We start from the raw sequence: 24,407 nt of genomic DNA, 5'->3' as shown, positions 1-24,407 counted from the left end.
ATAGCAAGAGTTCTGTGATAAATCATACAAAGGAGAGCTATCTAGACTGAGACATGAGAACAAGTGTTCCCAGGACAGAAGGTTGCATAGTATGGTGGAAGCCAGAACCCATGATGGGGGATGGATATCCTTATAGCAGTATAGTATTAATCCCCAAAAAGTGTTCTTTCTCTGTTTAAGACATCACTTACTGACATCACATGTAGTATATAGCAAATAGTAGTAAAAAATAGGTTTTCTTATAAAATAATCATGTTTTTCATCATTTCATCATCTACAAAGCTAGACACTTGTTACTACAAACCCTTGTGAGATACTTAGCACATCATATTTAGAAAGGTGATAAAATAAAGCATGAAATCTCTTAGGTGTGTAAAACCTTCAGGGACAAAGCCCAGACATCTAATCGAGCTGGAAGTGGCTGGGGAGTTTGCAAAACAGTAACAAATTGTATGATCCATTTTACACTCTATACCATTGACATTGAAACACCGAGAAGGAAAAGTTGTGGAATTATGGAAATCACAGGATTGAGAGACATGCTAATGATATGCAGATGATAATAAAACAGAAAGAACATTTGCAGAACATTTCTAGAGTTGAGCGGATCGGCTATAATCCGGGTCCGACTGATCCGGATTGGGTTGACGCCGAAGTCCGGAACCGATCCGTAATCCGCGCCTATGTAAATGAATGGGGAGTCGGATCCGGGACACGAGAGAGAGAGAGAGAGAGAGAGAGAGAGGAGAGAGGAGAGAGGAGAGAGGAGAGAGGAGAGAGGAGAAAGGAGATAGGAGAGAGAGAGAGAGAGAGAGAAAAAACGGATACGGATCGTGCACCCCGGAACCTGGGTACTGGTCGGAATCGGATTGGAACCTCGAACCGTGCGGATCCGGATTTTTCAGATCCGGGTCCGCTCAACACTAAACATTTCTGTTATTCAGTATTGAGAATGTGCAAAATGAGCAGAAATACACCACACACTTACACATCTTAGCATTCTATCAATGAGGTTATTAATGGTTGCCTGAGGAATGTTCTGCCATATAAATGCACTTCGGAATTAAAGTCATCAAGATCCGCTGCTGGCAGCTCCCTTTCGTATTGCCAACCAATGATGTCCCATATGTGTTCGATTGGGAGGCAAGACCAGAAATGCTGCAGGCCATGGTAGTGAATCACATAGAGGCTGCAGTGCTCACTGTAGCAAGAGCAACCTGTAACCTAGTATTGTCACGTTGAAAAATGCCTCCTGGAACTCATTGGAGTAATGATTATACCTCGGGTTCCACAACCAAATCATTGTAATGGCGAGCTATTAGTGTACCTGGAATGAAGACTACAGTAATCCATTTACCAAACATTATGACACCGCACAGCATAATCCCAGGAGTAGGACTGATGTGGCGTTCCTTTGCGGCAGCATCTTCATCTAATTGACCAAGTTGCTACCAGACGGATCTTTGGTTCTCATTGCATCCAAGACAAAAGTGGGACTCATCGCTGAAGAGGATAGCTCTCCTGTCCAGCCTCATCACTGAAGAGGATAGATTTCCTGTCCTACCACATCGCTGAAGAGGATAGATCTCCCGTCCAGCCTCATCGCTGAAGAGGATAGATCTCCTGTCCAACCTCATCGCTGAAGAGCATAGATCTCCTGTCCAGCCTCATCGCTGAAGAGCATAAATCTCCTGTCCAGCCTCATCGCTGAAGAGCATAGATCTCCTGTCCAGCCTCATCGCTGAAAAGGATACATCTCCCGTCCAGCATCATCGCTGAAGAGGATAGATCTCCTGTCCAGTTTCTTCGATGAAGAAGATATATCTCCTGTCCAGCCTCATCACTGAAGAGGATAGATTTCCTGTCCTACCACATCGCTGAAGAGGATAGATCTCCTGTCCAGCCTCATCGCTGAAGAGCATAGATCTCCTGTCCAGCCTCATCGCTGAAGAGCATAGATCTCCTGTCCAGCCTCATCGCTGAAGAGGATAGATCTCCTGTCCAGTTTCTTCGTTGAAGAGGCTAGATCTCCTGTCCAACCTCAGTGCTGAAGAGGATATATCTCTTGTACAGCCTCCATTGCTCCATTCTTCATCTGGAGACAATGTGGGCAATGGCACAAAAAGACCTTCAAGAAAAAAATGTCACACTGGTTCTCAAGGTACTCATGCTCAATACTTAATAAACAGAGATGTTTTGATAGTTTTATTTCCCTTTTTCTTAATTTGCAAGCAACTTATTAGCATGTCTATTGATCCTACAATCTTCAAAATTCTAGGACTTTCTTTCATAGTGTTGCAATTTCAATGTTAAGGAGTGTATAAAATGTTATGTGAAAAATAGGGGTATACATATGTAACAGCTTAAAATTGTGATTGTGCTTTATTGAATAGGTACTATATATGCAGTTCTTACTAATCTAAGAGAGGGCAGTTGTATAGGCAGAGCAAAAAAATACAATATGTAGATTATTGAGATGAAAATGGTCTTTAACGAGATGAAACCTTTGACACTGACAACTCTAGAGCACAGGACACTGAGAGGTCAAATACAATCATTGAACATCTGCTTCACCGATCAGGAGCCTAAAAAACCACAAAGACTACACTTACAGCTATAACAACATATGTGCTTTGGCCATAAAACAGTAGTGACAAGTCTGGGTCAACATGTTGGTAAAACCTCTCTAGCTCCTCAAATAGATACTATAAACATTGTCTGTATTTTGTTACAGCCAGTGCCTTTTACCCATTAACTGTATAATCTATACCTATTGGAAGTATTTTACTGCAAGGACATCTAATCAAGGATACTCAGCAAGGACATATACATAATGCATAAGACAGAACTGGACACCCTCTCAGTAAGTTGTATCTCAATATATATATATATATATATATATATATATATATATATATATATATATATATATATATATATATATATATATATATATATATATATATATATATATAAAGCAAAAATGAGAAATAATAAATGTAATAATACAATTCATGATGAGGAGTATTTTATAGTTTCTGGATAGGGATGAGCCGGGTTCAGATGGATATTAGTTAAAAGTTCGGTTCGGACTTGACCCAAACTTGACTCCAAACCTCATATAAGTCAATGGGGACGCGAACTTTGGTGCTGTAAAATGGCTGTAAAATAATTGTAATAAGGGTTAGGGGGCTGCAAAAGGAAGCAATTTGGGAGTAAGAGCAGGACAATTGCCCTGCAAACAAGTGTGGATTGAGAATAAATAAATAAAATAAACAATAAAAAAAATGATGTGGGGTCCCCCCTGTTTTTGCTAACTAGTGCAGGTAAAGCAGACAGCTAGGAGCTGCAGTTCTTAGCTGTCTCCTTTTATGCTGGCACTATATAAATAAAAATTATTATTATTATTTACTATGGCTGGTTATCAAAAATAGAGGGGACCCCATGCCATTTTTTTTAAAGTAGTCATTTAAATAATTTTAAAAAAATGGCGTGGGGTCTCCCCTATTTTTAATAACCAGTCAAGGTAAAGCAGATAGCTGGGGTCTGGTATTATTACTTTTTATTTATTTTGATCACAGCAGTGTACAAGGATCTTTCCCATTCCGAAAATCTTGTTGATTGCCTGCACTGCAGTCTTTAAAAAAAATAATTCAGTATCCAAACAGCACCTGAACTAAAAACTTGGTCACGGACCTCCGTGAAAAGTTTATGTTCGATTTTGAGACTAAAGGGGGCTTTACACGCAATGACATATCTAACGATATGTTGTCAGGGTCACGGAATTCGTGATGCACATCCGGCGTCGTTAGCGACGTAGTTGCGTGTAACAGCTCTGAGCGAGTGTTAACGATCAAAAATACTCACCTTATCGTTGACAAGTCGTTCATTTTCAAAATCTCGTTGGTCGTTGTGGACGCAGGTTGTTCTTCGTTCCTGAGGCCGCACACATCGCTACGCGTGACACCCCGGGAACAACGAACAACAACGTACCTGCGTCCTCCAGCAACGAGGTGGGCGTGTCATTAATGCGGGTGCTCTCCGCCCCTCCGCTTTATTGGACCCCTGCTGTGTGATGTCGCTGTGACGGCGCACAAACCTCCCCCTTAACAAAGAGGTTGTTCGCCACCCACAGCGACGTCGCTAAGAAGGTAAGTATGTGTGACGGGTGTTAGCGATATTGTGCACAACGGGCAGCGATTTGCCCGTGATGCACAAACGACGGGGGCGGGTGCGATCGCTAATGACATCGCTAGCTATGTCGTTGCGTGTAAAGCAGCCTTAAGTGTTGGGTATAGTCTTTACAATTCGGGTCCACTCATCCGTTTTTCTGGACAAATATTATCAACAAATAGAATATAAATAAAAAACAACACACCCGTCTTTCAAAATGTTTCAATTTTGGCATAAAAGTTTACGTGAAACATGTTTGTTGATGCTAATTTGCTATAGATGTGCTGCTAGAAACACAGCGGAGATACATAAGAATTAGCCCCATTGTCATTCAATGGACCTAAGTTTCATCTTTTACCATGTGTAACACTCGTAAATACCATACTACGTATTTCTGAAGTGACTTTTTTTCCAAGGCACCAACAAAGATCCCATAGATCCCCCCATTCATGTGAATGGGACGATGGAATCTGCATTTAATGTATGAGTTGCATATCGCTCTTGGATTTGATACAGAACGTATCCATGGCAAATTCGACTCTTGTGAATGGAACACAACTCAACCACTATATATTTCTCACCTCTGCATGATGGGACTATTTACCATTTTGAGGAAGCAGGATCATGTCTAAATCTGCTGTCTGGGTTGTGGAAACAGATTGAAGCTAAATGAAGAAGTGCTACTAGAAAATATGAAGAGCAGCAATTTGTAATTAAAGCATAATTCTACTAACACAATCACTTCTCTCTAAGCGCATAACAATTGCCCCCTGCTGCGGCACATTACACCCTCAGATTCCCCCTTCTGCATGTTCTAATGCCTGTGCTTCCTTGTCGTCAATGACTTCATGTGGAGCCGGGATGAGGCGACCTACTAGGAGAGAACACCTCTAGAGAGAGGCATGTCATGAAGAATTACACAATTTTTTTTTCTAGTTGATTTGTCAGGTATCAAAGGTACAGTATAGGTCTATATCCATATATTAACACTATTTGCTAACTAAAGACATATTAAAACACAAATTTTAATCTATTAAATCGTATATAACCCATATTAAAAACACAGAAAGTAGGGGTGATGCCAATCATGTCTATAAATAGTATTCAGAAAGGTGATTCATCTGATGTAGCCGCAGATCATACAAACTATAAACACACCTAAGCCCTACTTCTGCATATTAAAATTATTCAATTCTCAGCCTCCCCGACATGTTTCACCACAACTGGCTTCATCAGGGGTTAGAGGCTAATTTGTGTCTATATCCATCTATTGGCACACATTACAGATCTGTACAACTAAGATACATAATATAGCAGCGTGTACAGGCAATACAATATGTATGGTAAATACAGGCAGACTGCATTAAACAAGCTGTTTAAGTCCTTATTCTTTATTGTATACTCCCAGTGATGTAATCAGAAACTGAAATCTTGGAAGGTTAAGGCTACTTTCACAGATCAGGTTTTTTCCATCAGGCACAATCTGGAAAAAAACGGGTAAAACGGACCCGGTACCGCATCCGTTTTATCCCCATAGATTGCATTGTTACCGGATTGTGCCTGATGGCTTTGCGTTGCATCCGTTTTTTTCCGAATGCGGCAAAATTAAGTAAAGCGGCGGCCGGAGGCAACGTATCGTGTAACGTTTTTTTGTCCGGCAAAAAGAACGCATCGCGCCGCATCCGGCCGCTGCGGCACATTTTTCAATGCATGCCTATGGACGCTGGATTTGGCGCGATGCGGAAAAAAACGCATCCGGCCGCCACATGCAGTTTCTTCCACTGCGCATGCTCAGTAGCGTGCCGCAACCGGAAAAAAACGGACGGGCCGCATGTAAAAACTTATGCAAAGGATGCGGTGTTTTCGCCGCATCCGTTGCATAGGTTTCACAGCCGGATTGAGCCGCACTGCTAAAACCGGATGTGTGAAAGTAGCCTTAAAAGAACCTTCCTTTTCCAGCCAAAATCTTCATCTTTGCTTGATGGACTCCGAACCTGTCACATAGAATATTCAATCTTGTGTGTGAGCAGTAAGTTAAAAGGGGTATCCAGGCTTTTTTTTTTCTATCAGGCTAAGAACTTACCAGCAGGTATTTGCTAACTACTTGCCTGTTCAGTCTTACAACGTTCCCGGCTCAGGTGGCGATTTTCCTGCTTCATTTGACCTCAAGTCAACAGGGCTGCTCTTTCTCTTCCACTCTGCTCTGTCGATGGTGCGTCACTGCTGATGTCATGCTGATTGATAGCCGCCTCCCCTCAGTTAGGTACCAAGGAGTCGGCTGTCAACTAAATGACATCGGCAGTGATGTCCTGGTGACAGAACAGACTAGAAGAGAAGGTGCTGCTCTTTCAACATGTCATCAGTAGGGAGCAGAAGAATCACCATTAGGAGTGGTCCATGACTGCTCTGAGCCAGAAGAGGTCGTTGCCAGGCAGAAGAGGCAGTAATCAGTGAATACCTTCTGGTAAGTTCTCAGGACCCTAACAGGGGTCCAGTTTTACAAAACTCTACACTATATGTAAATATAATCACATCAATACAACTATGCTAAGCACGGGTTGAATCAGATACCTGTGGAATAAACACTATTGGTAAAACAATTTCCTATACTATTGGGGTCAACACAAATCCTCTAATTTGTTCTATAGCTATCGGGACACACACACTAGCCTATTCTATTCAATGTTTTGCGTTCAGACAACAAGACAATAAAAAACCACTGTGAATACCAAACTATATTACAGAATCTAGGACAATGGCAAATAGCTACATAATTCATCGTATGCCTTTCCTGCCAAGGAATTTTGTGCACTGAATGACACAATTAAGCTTACTGTCTCATCATCTGCTCCTAATTAAATATGCAACAGCATCAACAGTAATTGGTACGTGATGACCAGAGATGCCATAGGTCATAAACAAGTGACAGATAATGGGATACAAATTTCTTACTGGGAAAAAAAAAAGGAGCAATCATTGGCTGATCACTTCTTTCTAAGCCTTTGTGCCCAGAACAAACCCTGGGAGAGTGGAGCTTGCCAGTTGGAGGTTTGTTTGAGCTTTTCTTCTGCCGTTGAGAATCTGCATGGCTCCTCTAGGGCTTTGTAATAAAACTTAGTGGAAATGTTTTGCCCTACTAGTTGGAGTGGACATACTCATTGGACATCGGAGTTTGTTTTCCATCATAACAGAGCTTCTCACTGACTGCAGAAAAATTTGCAAAATTCTATAATTTCTTGTTTGTTCTGAAGATATTTCTTTAATAAGTTGCTGGTGTCCACTCACCTGGAAGAATACATCAGAATATGGAAAAGTCTTCCAGGTGAAGAACAGTGAAAACCAATGGACGAGGGCTACATAAGTCCCAGGAACCGAAACCTGGCAACTAGTGATGGGCAAATACTAACTAATCGGGTTCTAATTATTCGTAACGAATTCCAAAGTACTATATTCCTTTATTCATCACGAATAAGGAACATAATGCAAGTTAATGGGGAACCAGAGCATTTTTATGGGAAGTCTTCAAGAAAAATGTTCAGGTTAACGATTGACTTCCATTAGGTTTGTTATTCGTGACAAATATGGAACAGTAAGTTGGGATTCGTGATGAATAATCTGAACCCAAGTAGTTAGTGTTTGTTCATCACTACTGGCAACCCATGCAAAAATTGTCATAAATGCTTGTTTTCTATAGTTTTCCATGTTTCTATTTGTATTGTTGGATTGTGGGTTAGAGATAATTTAGTGACAAAAAATGTACAGTGGTGAAGAAATGTTGAACTTGATGGACCTAGGTTTTTATTCAACCTAAGTAACTTAAGAGTAGAGTTGAGCGGATTGCTCATAATCCGGGTCCGGCAGATCAGTGGTGGGTTGACAAAGAAGTCCGGATCCGATCCGCAATCCGGGCACATATAAGTCAATGGGGAGTGGAATCTGGGACGAGAGGAAGGAGAGAGAGAGGGAGAGGGAGAGGGAGAGGGAGAGAGAGAGAAAAAAAAAATAAATATCCCAAATCCGGATCGTGCAGCCGGATTCCTGCGTCCGGGTCAGACCTGGATCGGACGCTGAAACCGCGCGGATCCGGATTTTTACAGTTCAGGTCCGCTCAACACTACTTAAGAGATCAATTTAGCTAATAAAATGGTCTAACTGGCTCCTACTATATTTCATTAACCCTTCGATTAAAGTATATTGCATGTCAACCAAATTATGTTTCACCGTAGATTTTTACCAAATTGAAAGTAAGGTGATATTAACATTTATCACCTTATTATAGCATGGTTAAATTTTATATTGGTGAGCATTCACAATTATCCCTTGAATCAAAGCCAGTGCCCCAAAATGCATGCTGTAGATTCATACAACTCTTTGTAAGATGAGATACATACACATGATTGCTGTTAGCTGTCAGATACCTCTCCTCTATCCACTACACATGAGCACTAGGCAAAACAGACATAAGCTGCACTGTTTTTATCATGGTGGCACATGCTATAAAATAAATACCGTATGTTTCATTTTATAAGACGCACTGGATTATAAGACGCATCCCAAATTTAGAGAAAAAAAAGGTAAAAAATAAAAAATGGGATCCGTCTTATAATCCGGTGGTCTCTTACAGGGGGAAAAATGGCAGCAATGGTGGAGCGGGGTCACAGGAGGCAGGGGCGGTGGTGGAAGAAGTCGATGCTGTGGGTGGGGCGGGCAGCGGGCATCCCACATGCTGTGAGGTAAGCAACTTACAAATATTGAGCCAATCGGATGCTTCTCTGATGGCATTGCATGATAAATAGGTCTTTTCCTATATTTCGTAGGAATGGGGACACCAAAAAATAGGCAACATTGAGGACAGTAAATGCAGTGGCCATCCAAGGAAACAGTGCAGCAGATGAAAGACATATCTTACTTATTTTCCTTCAAAATCGAAAGATGTCCAGCGATGCTACCAGATTGGAAATGGCAGTGGCACCCAGCTAATCCCATCTACTGTTTGGAGAAGATATTCATTCTGCTTACCATACCATTAGCTAAAAATTGATTCTGCAGTAACGACCCCAAACATACAAGGTCGGTAAGAATTATCTTCAGTGTAAAGAAGAATAAGGAGATCTGGAAGTTAATGATATGTCCTCCACAGAGCCCTGATCATTGAGTTTGTCTGTGATTACATGAAGAGACAAAGATTTGTGGAAGCTTACATCCACAAGTGATCTGTGGTTAGTTCTGCAAAATGTTTGCAACAATCTCCCTGCTGTGTACCTAAGGAGTACTTTGCATACTACGACATCGCAGGTGCAATGTCGGTGGGGTAAAATCGAAAGTGACGCACATCCGGCGTCGCTGTCGACATCGGAGTGTGTAAATCGTTTTTGATACTATTAACAAGTGCAAAAGCGTCGAAATCGTATGATCGGTGTAGCGTCGGTCATTTCCATAATTTCAGAAGGACCGATGTTACGATGTTGTTCCTTGTTCCTGCGGCAGCACACATCGGTGTGTGTGAAGACACAGGAGCGAGGAACATCACCTTACCTGCGTCCCGGCTGCAATGAGAAAGGAAGGAGGTGGGCAGGATGTTTACGTCCCCTGTGATGCCGCACGACCCGCCCCCTTAATAAGGAGGCGGGTCGCCGGCCAGAGCGATGACGCAGGGCAGGTAAGTGCATGTGAAGCTGCCATAGCGATAATGTTTGCTACGGCAGTTATCACAAGAGATCGCATGTGCGACGGGGGCGGGGACTATCGCACTCGGTATCGCAGCAATCGGCTTGCGATGTCGTAGTGTGCAAAGTACCCCTAAGAGGATGGATGCTTTGATGCTGTTTTGAAGGAAAATACTGATTTGCTTTATATTTCTCCTTTGTTCAGCTGCTCAGTCAAAGAGTATGATCGTCATGGCCAAAAGTGTTGGCACCCTTGAAATTGTTCAAGAAAATTAAGTTTTTCTCCCAGAAAATTATTGCAATTACACATGTTTTGTTATACACATTTATTTCCTTTGTGTGCATTGGAACAACAGAAAAATTCAGAGAAAGAAAAGGTAAATTGGACATTATCTCCCACAAAACCCCAAAAATGAGCCGGACAAGATTGTTGGCACCTTTTCCAAAATTGTTTCAAGCATGTGATGCTCATTCAAACTCACCTGTGGCGAGTAATAGATGTGTGGGCAACATGGCAATCACAATTGAAACCAGATAACAAGGGAGAAGCTGACTCAATTTTTGCATTCTGTGTCTGTATGATTCACATTAAGCATTGAGAACAGAAAGAGAAGAGAACTGTCTAAAGACTTGAGAAACAAAGTGGTTGAAAAATATTAGCAATCTCAAAGTTACAAGACCATCTCCAGAGACCTTGATGTTCCTTTGTCCATGGTTCACGACATAATCAAGAAGCTTGCAACCCATGGTAAGGCTGGAAACACATCTATTAGTAAAATTGGTCCGACTGGGCTGAAAAAAAACTCGTCTGATTTTAGTTCACGTTAGGTCCGAGTGCAACGCAAGTGCGATCCTTTTTTTGAATAAATTAATGATTTTGCTCGCGTGTGCGACGCGTGTGTGTCGCGATTGCGATGCTAGTTTCCTGCAACATCTTAACTACATTAAATTGATTACACGTGTCATTTATTTTACCTTTGGGAATGTGATGTCACATTCATCTGTTGAATATTTAATGAGCGTAGTTCCTGCCACACTCGCAAATGTGAACGCTGGTGCGCGTGTGTGATCCTACTTTTAATCCCCTTCCATAAGAAATCATTGGGACAAATGGTGCGAAAAACTCGCAAAAAAGCAGCATGCTGCGATTTTTTTCTCGGTCCGATTTGGACTGAGAAAAAAAAAAAAAAAAATAAAATCGCAAATGCGAGCTGAATCATTGACTAACATGTGTCCGATTCCAATGCGAGTTTTTCTCGCATTGCTCTACTGCGAGAAACTCGCAAGTGAGAAGCAGCCCTAATGTAGCTAATCTCCCTGGACGTGGATGGCAGAGAAAAGCTAATGGAAGGTTGCAACGCAGGATAGCCCTGATAATGGATAAGCAGCCCCAATCAAGTTCCAAAGAAATTCAAACAGTTCAGCAGTCTTACGCTATGTGCGCACGTCGCGTAAAAACATGCAGTTACGCTGCGCTTTGTAGCGCAGCGTAACTGCATGCGTCCTGCGTCCCCTGCACAGTCTATGGAGACTGTGCAGGGGCCGTGCGCACATGGCGTTTAAGAGCGCAGCGCTTCGGCTACTGCCGAAGCGCTGCGCAAAAAGAAGTGACATGTCACTTCTTTCCTGCGCTTTGCCGGCAGCTCCTGCACGGTCTATGGCAGGAGCTGCAGGCAGAGCGCATGGAATCGGCGCTCACTACGGACATTTCTGCAGCGATCTAAGCGCACATGTGCTCTTCAGATCGCTGCAGAAATTTCTGCAGGGCTTGTACGCAACGTGCGCACATAGCCTTAGGGTGCATCAGTGTCACTGCAATCTATCCATCATCATTTGAATGAAATTAAATACTATGACAGGAGACCCAGGAGGACCCCACTGCTGACACAGAGACTACACTGCAGTTTACCAAAATATATGAGTAAGCCATACTTCTGGGAAAGCATCTTGTGGACAGATGAGATCAAGATAAAACTTTTTGGTAAAGAACATCATTCTATTGTTTAGCAAAAACGGAATGAGGACTACAAAGAATAGAACACAGAACCTACAGTCAAATATGGTGGAGGTTCAAAAATGTTTGGGGGTTCTTTTGATTCCTCTGTCACTGGGTGCCTTGACTGTGTGTAAGGCATCATGAAATCTGAGGATTCCAAAAGATTTTGGATCACAATATAGTGCCCCTTGTCAGAAAACTGAGTTTGCATCCTAGGTCTTCTAGCAGGACAATGACCCCAAACATACTTCAAAAAGCACCCAGAAATGGATGGAAACAAAGCACTGGAGAGTTCTGAAGTGACCCGCAATGAGTTTGGATCTAAATCCCATTTTCCACTTGTGGAGAGATCTTAAAATTGCAGTTGGGAGAAGTCACCTTTCAAATATGAGAGATCTGGAGCAGTTTGCAAAGGACAAGTGGTCCACAATTCCAGCTAAGATGTGAAAAGCTTATTGATGGTTATAGGAAGACATTGATTGCAGGTATTTATTCCAAAGGTTGTGCAACCAAACATTGAGTTGAGAGTGCGAACAATTTTGTCCAGCTCATCTTGGGAGCTTTGAGTAAAATTATGTCCAATTTGCATTTTTTCTTCAGTTTTTTCTTGTTGTCCTAATACACACAAAGGAAATAAATCTGTGTGGCAAAACATGTGTAATTGCAATAATGTTCTGGGAGAAATACTTAAATTCCTACTGGATCTTTATATGTAAAAATATATAAATATCTATATATATATATATATATATATATATATATATTAGCTGTAGTACCCGGGCGTTGCCCGAGATAGTAACTATCTCTCTTCGAGTTTCTGTCTGTCTCTGTGTGTCTGTCTCTGTCTGTATCAGTGTCTCTGTCTGTCTCTGTATCAGTGTCTCTGTCTGTCTCTCTCTTTCTCTGTGTCTCTCTCTTTCTCTGTGTCTCTCTATCTCTGTGTCTGTCTGTCTCTTTCCCCGTCTGTCTCTTTCCAGGCCTGTCTCTTTCCAGGCCTGTCTCTTTCCAGGCCTGTCTCTTTCCAGGCCTGTCTCTTTCCAGGTCTGTCTCTTTCCAGGGCTGTCTCTTTAAAGATCTGTCTCTTTCCCCTTCTGTCTCTTTCCCCTTCTGTCTCTTTCTCCGTCTGTCTCTTTCACGGGCTGTCTCTTTTCCCGGCTATCTCTTTGTCCGGCTGTCTCTTTGCCTGTCTGTCTCTTTCCAGGGCTGTCTCTTTGCCCGGCTGTCTCTTTTCCCGGCTATCTCTTTGTCCGGCTGTCTCTTTGCCCGTCTGTCTCTTTCCAGGGCTGTCTCTTTGCCCGGCTGTCTCTTTCCAGGGCTGTCTCTTTCCAGGGCTGTCTCTTTCCAGGGCTGTCTCTTTCCAGGGCTGTCTCTTTCCAGGGCTGTCTCTTTCCAAGGCTGTCTCTTTCCAAGGCTGTCTCTGTCTCTATCTCTCTGTTTCTGTCCCTGTCTGTCTCTGTCTCTGTCTGTGTCTCTGTTTGTCTCTGTCTGTCTGTCTTTTTCTGTCTCTCACTCACACATAAGCTTCTTATACTAACAGTTTATTTTGTTCCTATAGCAACCACTGACAGTTGCTATAAATAGCCCGTCTCTCCCAGCTCCATTCAGATTCATGGAGGCAGGATTTTGGAGACTAACTGTAAAGCGCGGGATTAAATTTTCCCATCCAAACATAGTCTATGATGTTCCCTGAGTCACATGAGGCATCTGTGCAAAATTTTGTGATTGTAAATGCGACGGTGTGGATTCCTTTAGCGGACACACACACACACACACATACATACTGAGCTTTATATATTATATATATAATTATACTGCAAATATATATATATATATATATATATATATATATATATATATATATCTATATATATGTATACACATTTTTCGGACTATAAGACGCACCTGACCATAAGACGCACCCTGGTTTTAGAGGAGGAAAATAAAATTTTAACCAAAAAATATGGTCATGACACACTGTTATGGGGCGAGCATCTGCTGCTGACACTGTTATGGGGGTAATGTCCCCAAATTCTCTACTAAGGTACCCCATTCTGATAAGGATCCTCCTGCCTTGTATATGATCCTGCTCATATACCCCCCATCCTGCTAATAATATACCCACCATCCATCCTGCTAATAATATACCTTCCATCCATCCTGCTCATGATATACCCCCATCCATCCTGCTCATATGACCCCATCCATCCTGCTCATGATATGCCCCCATCCATCCTGCTCATGAAATGCCCCCATCCATCCTGCTCATGAAATGCCCCCATCCATCCTGCTCATGAAATGCCCCCATCCATCCTGCTCATGATATGCCCCCATCCATCCTGCTCATGAAATGCCCCCATCCATCCTGCTCATGAAATGCCCCCATCCATCCTGCTCATGAAATGCCCCCATCCATCCTGCTCATGAAATGCCCCCATCCATCCTGCTCATGAAATGCCCCATCCATCCTGCTCATGAAATGCCCCCATCCATCCTGCTCATGGAATGCCCCCATCCATCCTGCTCATGAAATGCCCCCATCCATCCTGCCCATGAAATGCCCCCATCCATCCTGCTCATGAAATGCCCCCATCCATCCTGCTCATGATATGCCCCCATCCATCCTGCTCATGAAATGCCCCCATCCATCCTGCTCATGAAATGCCCCCATCCATCCTGCTCATGAAATGCCCCCATCCATCCTGCTCATGAAATGCCCCCATCCATCCTGCTCATGATATACCCCCATCCATCCTGCTCATGAAATGCCCCCATCCATCCTGCTCATGAAATGCCCCCATCCATCCTGCTCATGAAATGCCCCCATCCATCCTGCTCATGATATGCCCCCATCCATCCTGCTCAAGATATGCCCCCATCCATCCTGCTCATGATATGCCCCCATCCATCATGCTCATGATATACCCCCATCCTGGTAAATGGCGTGTATCCTGTGGCACAGGAACAAAAAAATAAACGTTTATACTTACCCTTCCTCACTCCCTGAAGCACCGATCTCTGTCTCAGCTGCAGCGCCGCTGTGTGGAGCCGTCACCGGTGTCTGCAGCATCGCGTCTTCCTGTCTGTGCCGGCGGTAAGCTGATCGATTCTGGTGGATACTAGCGGCGCGCACAGCGATGACGTTATCGCGGTGCGCGCCGCTAGTGTCCAGATCAGCTGACCGCCGGCACAGACAGGAAGACGCGATGCTGCAGGGGGGCGGCTCCACACACGGTGACGGGTGAGTACACTGATTCACTGCACCCCGCGCTGATAATGATGCACGGGGGGCAGTGAATACAGCCGCACATGATCACTCCAGGCTGTAGTTGCCAGGGGTGATCACGGCCGGCTGCTAATTATGCACACCCCCCCCCCTTCCCGCCCATCACCCCGCCCACCTGTCAGCGCCGGTTTCGCTGAGAGATGATGTGCGGGAGGATGGGCGTGCATATGTAATGAGCGGGCCCACGTGGTCACGGCAGGCTGCTGCAGGCTGCTACAGCCTGCTCGCGCCGCCGATGACCCGCTCCACCGCGGCACCCTCATTCCCAGCACCCGCAACCTTATAGTCAGACCATAAGACGCACCCCCCACTTTCCCCCAACATTTGGGGGGAAAAAGAGTGCGTCTTATGGTCCGAAAAATACGGTATATATACACACACATGTATATATAAACACAAATATTATACTTCATTCGTACACTTCAACATATATATACAGTACAGACCAAAAGTTTGGACACACCTTCTCATTCTTTCTTTATTTTCATGACTCTGAAAATTGTAGATTCACATTGAAGGCAGCCAAACTATGAATTAACACATGTAGAATGAAATACTTAACAAAAAAGTGTGAAACAACTGAAAATATGTATTATATTCTAGGTTCTTCAAAGTAGCCACCTTTTGCTTTGATTACCGATTTGCACACTCTTGGCATTCTCTTGATGAGCTTCAAGAGGTAGTCACCGGAAATGGTTTTCTCTTCACAGGTGTGCCCTGTCAGGTTTAATAAGTGGGATTCCTTTCCTTATAAATGGGGTTGGGACCATCAGTTGTGTTGTGCAGAAGTCTGGTTGATACACAGCTGATAGTCCTACTGAATAGACTGTTAGAATTTGTATTATGGCAAGAAAAAGGCAGCTAAGTAATGAAAAACGAGTGGCCATCATTACTTTAAGAAATGAAGGTCAGTCAATCCGAAAAATTGGGAAAACTTTGAAAGTGTCCCCAAGTGCAATGGCAAAAACCAACAAACGCTACAAAGAAACTGGCTCACATGAGGACCGCCCCAGGAAAGGAAGAGCAAGAGTCACCTCTGCTGCGGAGGATAAGTTTATCCGAGTCACCAGCCTCAGAAATCGCAGGTGAACAGCAGCTCAGATTAGAGATCAGGTTAATGCCACACAGAGTTCTATTAGCAGACACATCTCTAGAACAACTGTTAACAGAAGACTTTATGCAGAAGGCCTTCATGGTAAAATAGCTTCTAGGAAACCATTGTTAAAGACAGGCAACAAGCAGAAGAGACTTTTTTGGGCTAAAGAACACAAGGAATGGAGATTAGACCAGTGGATATATGTGCTTTGGTCTGATGAGTCCAAATTTGAGATCTTTGGATCCAACCACCGTCTTTCTGTGATGCAGAAAAGGTGAATGGATGGACTCTGCATGCTTGGTTTCCACCGTGAAACATGGAGGAGGAGGTGTGACGGTGTGGGGGTACTTTGCTGGTGACACTGTTGGGGATTTGTTCAAAATTGAAGGCATACTGAACCAGCATGCCTACCACAGCATCTTGCAGCGGCATGCTATTCCATCCAGTTTGCGTTTAGTTGGACCATCGTTTATTTTTCAACAGGACAATAACCCCAAACACACCTCCATGCTGTGTAAGGGCTACTTGACAAAGAAGGAGAGGGATGGGGTGCTACACAGATGACCTGGCCTCCACAGTCACCAGACCTGAACCCAATCGAGATGGTTTGGGGTGAGCTGGACCGCAGAGTGAAGGCAAAAGGGCCAACAAGTGCTAAGCATCTCTGGGAACTCCTTCAAGACTGTTGGAAAACCATTTCCGGTGACTACCTCTTGAAGCTCATCAAGAGAATGCCAAGAGTGTGCAAAGTAGTAATCAAAGCAAAAGGTGGCTACTTTGAAGAACCTAGAATATTAGACATATTTTCAGTTGTTTCACAATTTTTTAAGTATTTCATTCAGAGTCCTGAAAATAAAGAAAACTCTTTGAATGAGAAGGTGTGTCCAAACCTGTACTGTATATATATATATATATATATATATATATATATATATATATATATATATATATATATATATATATATATACACACACACACACATATATACACACACACATGTATATATAAACACAAATATTATACTTAATTTGTACACTTCAACATGTATGTATATATATATATATATATATTACATATACTGTACATATATATATATATATATATATATATATACACATACACACACATGTATATATATAGTATATATAAACAAATATTATACTTAATTCGTACACGTCAACATATATATATATGTACACACACACACACGTATATATAAACACAAATATTATACTTCATTCGTACACTTCAACATGACACTTTCTGAGTCAGGTATATGAGCGATCAATAACAAATGACAGCAATGTAGGTGGTGACATTGACCTGTCCTTACTGCATTCCTGTGCTGAGACACAGCGCTGTTCGGAGGAATATATTTGCTTAAGGGCTAGAACTCAGTGGTCATCTTACCTGTCTGACAGGTCGCTTGGCAAAACAAATATCATCTGATAGCTGGCTATTATACGGGCATGGTGTAACAAATTATAATTATGATTGATGTATTTCATAACAGGTAGTCTTACAAGAAAGCCATGAATATATTTATATCATATTATATAACTCAAATGAGTTCATGTCCTTTAGCCAAAGGGCACTTAAGGAATGTCACTGTTTTAACCTATTACATCCCCACATTTTTTTCCTAATTTAGATTATAGCTCCTATCATTCTAGAGATGTGATATTTTGCCATTATGGCCAATTATGCTTGTGACCATACACCAATGCTTCTTATCTGAGTGTCTGGGGGAAGCAGTTAAGCAAACATTATATCTATTATGTCCTATCCTCATGCCTACAAATGAAATCTTTATGGAGTTACAAAACCCTTTAGTTTTCCAATGATAAGGTTGGGCATCAATGTCATACTGCCGGTCAGCACCATATTAAGGTTGGCATAACTGGTGGATACCATTAAGTACCAATGCTAAAAATCAAAAGTCCTACTCAAGCTGATCATGGGAAGACGAACCTCAATCGGTACAGAAGGCACAATGTGTCTGATGGGGAGGGGGTGGGGGGTGGTGGGGGTTTGCTACTAGCAGATTGCCTCCCAAGATCTGCTGCTTGTGCTATATGGCTGCTGCAGGCAAAGGAAGCCAAGATGGGATACCCATTAAATTGACTAACAGTCTATGCTTTCTATTGTTTTCCTGACAGTCCTTGCAGTCCTCAACTACAATAGATTGTTGGAACCAATTCTTTACTGCCTGGCAAGTCCCTATCATTTGTGTCAGACAGATCCATTTTTAGCTCTATGACATCAGTGCTCTGAACACCTGTGTCTTTTGGCTGCACTTTCTCCATATAACTGAGGGGCTATACGTTTGTGCCTGGAGACAAGCTCTGAGAAACCATGTTCCACCATGTGTGCTGTGGAGTTCAGCCCTACCTTATAGCATCATACAATAACATTGGTGCTTGACCAAGACCCATTCATTACCTACACCAGCACCTCTCTATGACGATAACCCTGCTATTAATACCAATTATTATATAAGACAATAACCATCCTAAACACAATCTGGCAAATCCTGGGATTAGAACATGCACCTTTCTATGCTACATTACTGAGTAGAGCCTCCTATAGGCTAGCAGAATGCTGTTGTTAGGCAATTACATCAGTTCCCTACTGAACTTAGGAGACAGTCATATCCATGGACAAGTGGATGGATGGCTGGGTATGGATATCTCACTACTTGATATTATATTGATAGCAAATGAATGTAAAAGTTGTACCAATACAAAGAATAAGGTCTGCCTTTATTAGATAAAAAAAATTCCAGGATATATACAGTAATTTAGACACTAGAGACAGGGATATCTCACTACTTGATTTTATATTGATAGGAAATTAATATAAAAGTTGTACCAATACAAAGAATAAGGCCTGCCTTTATTAGATAAAAAAAAAAATCCAGGATACATACAGTAATTTATACACTAGAGACAGGGATATCTCACTACTTGATATTACATTGATAGCAAATGAATGTAAAAGCTGTACCAATACAAAGAATAAGGCCTGCCTTTATTAGATAAAAAAAAAATCCAGGATACATACAGTAATTTATACACTAGAGACAGGGATATCTCACTACTTGATTTTATATTGATAGCAAATGAATGTAAAAGTTCTACCAATACAAAGAATAAGGCCTGCCTTTATTAGATAAAAAATAAATAAATCCAGGATACGTACAGTAATATATACACTAGAGAAAGGGATCTCTCACCACTTGATTTTACATTGATAGCAAATGAATGTAAAAGTTGTACCAATACAAAGAATAAGGCCTGCCTTTATTAGATAAAAAAAATTCCAGGATACATACAGTGATTTATACACTAGAGACAGGGATATCTCACTACTTTATTTTATATTGATAGCAAATGAATGTAAAAGTGGTAACAATACAAAGAATAAGGCCTGCCTTTATTAGATAAAAAAAATTCCAGGATATATACAGTGATTTATACGCTAGAGACAGGGATATCTCACTACTTTATTTTATATTGATAGCAAATGAATGTAAAAGTTGTACTAATACAAAGAATAAGGCCTGCCTTTATTAGATAAAAAAAAATAATCCAGGATACATACAGTAATATATACACTATAGCTATAGCTCAGGGCTTAGAAATAATAATTTCACTATTAATAAATGTCTAGTAGAAGAGTTGGTTGTATACAAAGAGGAAGGATACATTGTATCAGTGCAAACAATAACAGGAACAAGGTAGGGTCCATATTTACAAATTAATAACGGTACAATAGAGTCCTGCAAACATGTGTGGAGCCCATAGCATTGCATGCACCAGGGCAGGCTGAGCAGTGGCAGGTACTTACAGTTGGTGCTCATGATGCCAGCCTCTTGTTCTCATCCAGCCCCAGAGGGAAAGTCAGCGATCTGCTCGTGTTGTATGGCACGGTGCTGAATCCTGCGGTGTGTCACTCAGAAGCTTCCCATGCCAGCCATCCCCGGCACGGTGCGGCCACCTCTGCTCTCAGGTGCACAGTGCCAGCAGGAAGACAATGCTGCCAGGCAGGGAGTGTGATGCCACCCTCTCACCGCACACACTGACTGTCACCACAGCACAGGATCGTGGAGCTCCCCCAGCACTCGGGGGTGTGGACTGTGGAGGGGGAGGCAGACACAGCGCACAGACCTGGCTGCTCCGAGCCCTGCTGGGTGCAGCCCTCTCTGTTGTCCGCTGGTGGCAGGCAGTCTAAGGCTCTTATCACTGGGAATCCTCCGGGACATTCCCATGACAGGAGCACGGTGACCGGGGGCTGCGATTACCGGCAAGAAGTGAGCCGGATAGTGCGAGGTCTGCTGCCCTCTGCTGGTCAGGCCACATGGCGGCATCAGCTCTGCTGCACATGGTCCTGCACAGTGAGGTAATGCTCAGCACCGGCCCCATAGTGACAGCTCTAACCCTTACCACAGGCTCTACCACTGTATAACTCCTCTAGAAATACTCTTATTAATTATTACTTGGTATATATCCTTTTTTTGTTACTATTTTCAAATACTGCTTTTCTACTAAAAGGGGTTGTCCTTTAAAAACAAGTTATATCATCTATTTGTAGCAAGGCGGAAATATCATTGGTGAAACCTGGCCAGACGTACAGGGGCTCAAGAGGTAAGGGGGCCCAAGAGGTAAGGGGGCCCAAGAGGTAAGGGGGGCCCAAGAGGGAAGGGGGCCCAAGAGCTAAGGGGGCCAAACAGGTAAGAGGCCCCAAGAGGTAAGGGGGCCCAAGAGGTAAGGGGGGCCCAAGAGGTAAGGGGGGCCCAAGAGGGAAGGGGGGCCCAAGAGGGAAGGGGGCCCAAGAGCTAAGGGGGCCAAACAGGTAAGAGGCCCCAAGAGGTAAGGGGGCCCAAGAGGTAAGGGGGGCCCAAGAGGGAAGGGGGGCCCAAGAGGGAAGGGGGCCCAAGAGGTAAGGGGGGCCCAAGAGGGAAGGGGGCCCAAGAGGGAAGGGGGCCAAACAGGTAAGAGGGCCCAAGAGGTAAGGGGGCCAAACAGGTAAGAGGCCCCAAGAGGTAAGGGGGCCCAAGAGGGAAGGGGGCCCAAGAGCTAAGGGGGCCAAACAGGTAAAAGGGCCCAAGAGGTAAGGGGGCCGAAGAGGTAAGGGGGCCAAACAGGTAAGAGGCCCCAAGAGGTAAGGGGGCCCAAGAGGTAAGGGGGCCCAAGAGGTAAGGGGGCGCAAGAGGTAAGGGGGCGCAAGAGGTAAGGGGGCCAAAGAGGTAAGGGGGCCCAAGAGGTAAGGGGGCCCAAGAGGTAAGGGGGCCCAAGAGGTAAGGGGGCCCAAGAGGTAAGGGGGCCAAAGAGGTAAGGGGGCCAAAGAGGGAAGGGGGCCAAAGAGGGAAGGAGGCCACTGCTACCCCCAAAGTAGGTGGAAGTGTGCATTTTGATGACTTATCGGACTGAAAAGGGACATATACTGTGTTTTCAAAGTGGTCCTTTTCCGTCAGTGCCCACCAGTGATCTGTAGGATTGGTGATAACTTACTGATCGGTGGGTGTCAATGTGCTGGGAATCCCCATCGTCTGGCAGAACTGGGAATCTTTTATCCTGGCCGAGAAGCTGTTTTCCCCAACACATATAGCTACTGTAAGACAGACGCCCGACCACTGCTCCATTCATTCTCTGTGGGACCAGAGGGAAATAATGGAGGTGTGGTCGAGCGTCACGCTATTTTATAATGGGGATAAAAGTGGCCGTTCTGCTAATCATTATAGGTACCAGTCAAAGGCGGAGCTAATGATTTCGCTGGGTGGGTGCCAAACGTTTTAGTGGCCCCAAACCATGTCACGATGTGTACAACTATGGTGTCGCACCTGCGGGTTCAGTCACATCTGTGTATAAAATGTGAGAGTACAATGCGACAAAAAATTGCAGGGGTCTTCCTCATGCTGCTCCCATGTCATTTGAGCACTGTTATACATTTGGGACATTTTTGAGCTTTTTCCAGACCACCGGGGGTGCCGCCGGAAAAATGCTCGAGTTTCCCATAGGTTAACATTGGGCTCGGTGCTCGGGTCGAGCAGCCAAGCATTTCAAAATGCTTGACCCGATCATCGAGCACGCGAGCATTTTAGTTCTCGTTCATCTCTAGTTAGCAGCTTTCAATGCAGCCAGCGACTCTTCTATGCGGGGTAGTGGATAAGCATCCTTGTGAGTTATTCGATTGATTTGCCTATAGTCCACGCACATCCTGATGGTGCCATCTATCTTTTTGACTAGAACCAGTGGAGCTTCCCAGGGGCTACAACTATCTCTAATATCCCCAGCCTCCTTCATGTTCCTCAACATTTCCTTGGCACACTGGTACCGTGTTTTTCCAAAAATAAGACACTGTCTTATATTTTTTTTTGCCCCCCAAAAAAGCGCTAGGGCTTATATTTGGAGGAGGTCTTATTCTTGGAGAAACACGGTTGGGGGTAAGTTTACCCCCCCAAAAAGCAGACCCCCCACTTCCCAGGAGACTCATACTCACCAGACCAGGACGTCTGCGTGGTTCCCAGGTCCTCCTGTGATCTCTGGTCGGTGCTGCACGTCGTCCTACCCTGCTGCTAGCTGACACACACAGAAGATCCCAGACACACACAGCAGATCACACACACAGCAGATCACAGATATACACAGCAGATCACACACAGACACACAGCAGATCACAGATATACACAGCAGATCACACACAGCAGATCGCAGGCACACACAGCCGATCACAGATACACACACAGCAGATCGCAGATATTCACAGCAGATCACACACAGCAGATGGCAGGCACACACAGCCGATCACAGATACACACAGCCGATCACGGATACACACAGCCGATCACAGATACACACACAGCAGATCGCAGGCACACACAGCCGATCACAGATACACACAGCCGATCACAGATGCACACACAGCAGATCACACACAGCAGATCGCAGGCACACACAGCCATCACAGATACACATATCCGATCGCAGACACACACAGCCGATCACAGATACACACAGCAGATCGCAGGCACGCACAGCCATCAGAGATACACACACACATCCGATCGCAGGCACACACAGCCGATCACAGGCACACACAGCCGATCACAGATACACACATCCGAACGCAGACACGCACAGCCGATCGCAGAAAAACACAGCCGATCGCAGACACACACACACCCGATTGCAGACACACACACACACACACACACACACCACATCACATCACATCCAGCACTTACGGCAGCAGAGAACGAGAGCAAGTCACGTGTCCGGCCGCAGGTCCTGTTCGTCGCGCTGCACCGCACTGCCTCTCAGGATTCTCCCGGCGAGAAGAGATCGGTGTCACTGGATGAGGTGAGTGTGTATGTGTCACGCTCCCCGGGTCCCCTGCGCTGCCCCCCGGCTCACCTGTCACGCTTCCCGGCTCCCCTGCCTTGCTTCCCGGTTCCTCGGTCCGGTCACCGCCGCTCCCCGCTCTCCAGCATCCATTGCCGGCGCATCCCCGGCGTCCTGGTCCCCGCTCCCGGCGCCCGTCGGCTTCTCAGCCCCAGCCCGGCCCTGCTGCTTCCTCCTCTCAGCTTCCTGCCCTGGCTTCTGGCACTCGGGCCGCGCGCATGCGCATTAGGGCGCGCGCGCGGTCATTGACCCTTTCTTAAAGGGCCAGCGTCCATTAACAGGAAATGATGCAAACAGGTACAGGGTATAAAGGGGTTTAATGTCCAAGTGGGCGGGGCCTGATCTTCGTGTTTCTCAAGCTAGGAGTCAGGTCTCCTTGTGTTCCTGAGATACTCACCTCTCTCTCTTCCTAGAGCCGAGCCTGCCTCGCCATCCGGTCCTGCCGAATCCCGAACCCCGAACACTGCCTATCTGCCATCCTGACAGTCCGTACCATCTCGGATCCCTGCGGTGACCCGTCATCTCGCTCCAAAGGTTCCGGACCCCGCCTGACATCTTCTCGGCTTCCGAACCTGAGCTCCGTCACCCGGACCACCATCAGTGACTCCATGGTCCCAGGGACTTCTCCGTTATACTCTTGTGCACGGACTGTTCTGCTGCCTATAGTGCTCCAGCTACCGGACCCCTTACCATCATCAAGGAGTTCGGCCCAGTGGATCCACCTCCTGGGTCTGCCCGTCCACCTGACCCTAACAGTAAGATCAGGCCATGGATCCCGCTGAAGCACTA

General features: G+C 44.4%; 1 protein-coding gene across 1 annotated transcript in view; it reads right to left on the bottom strand.

Annotated features, from left to right (window-relative positions):
• Positions 1-20,532, bottom strand: part of ABLIM3 (actin binding LIM protein family member 3) — a 296,306-nt gene extending 275,774 nt beyond the window's left edge. The window contains exon 1 of the mRNA XM_075344628.1: positions 20,065-20,532. Coding sequence (XP_075200743.1) covers positions 20,065-20,077 — 13 coding nt within the window. The 5' untranslated portion in view covers positions 20,078-20,532. The remainder of the gene's footprint in view (positions 1-20,064) is intronic.
• Between the last annotated feature and the right edge of the window lie 3,875 nt (positions 20,533-24,407).

This window comes from Anomaloglossus baeobatrachus, chromosome 4 (assembly GCF_048569485.1).
Source record: "Anomaloglossus baeobatrachus isolate aAnoBae1 chromosome 4, aAnoBae1.hap1, whole genome shotgun sequence".
NCBI lineage: Eukaryota > Metazoa > Chordata > Amphibia > Anura > Aromobatidae > Anomaloglossus > Anomaloglossus baeobatrachus.
This window is presented reverse-complemented; position numbering and strand designations above follow the sequence as displayed.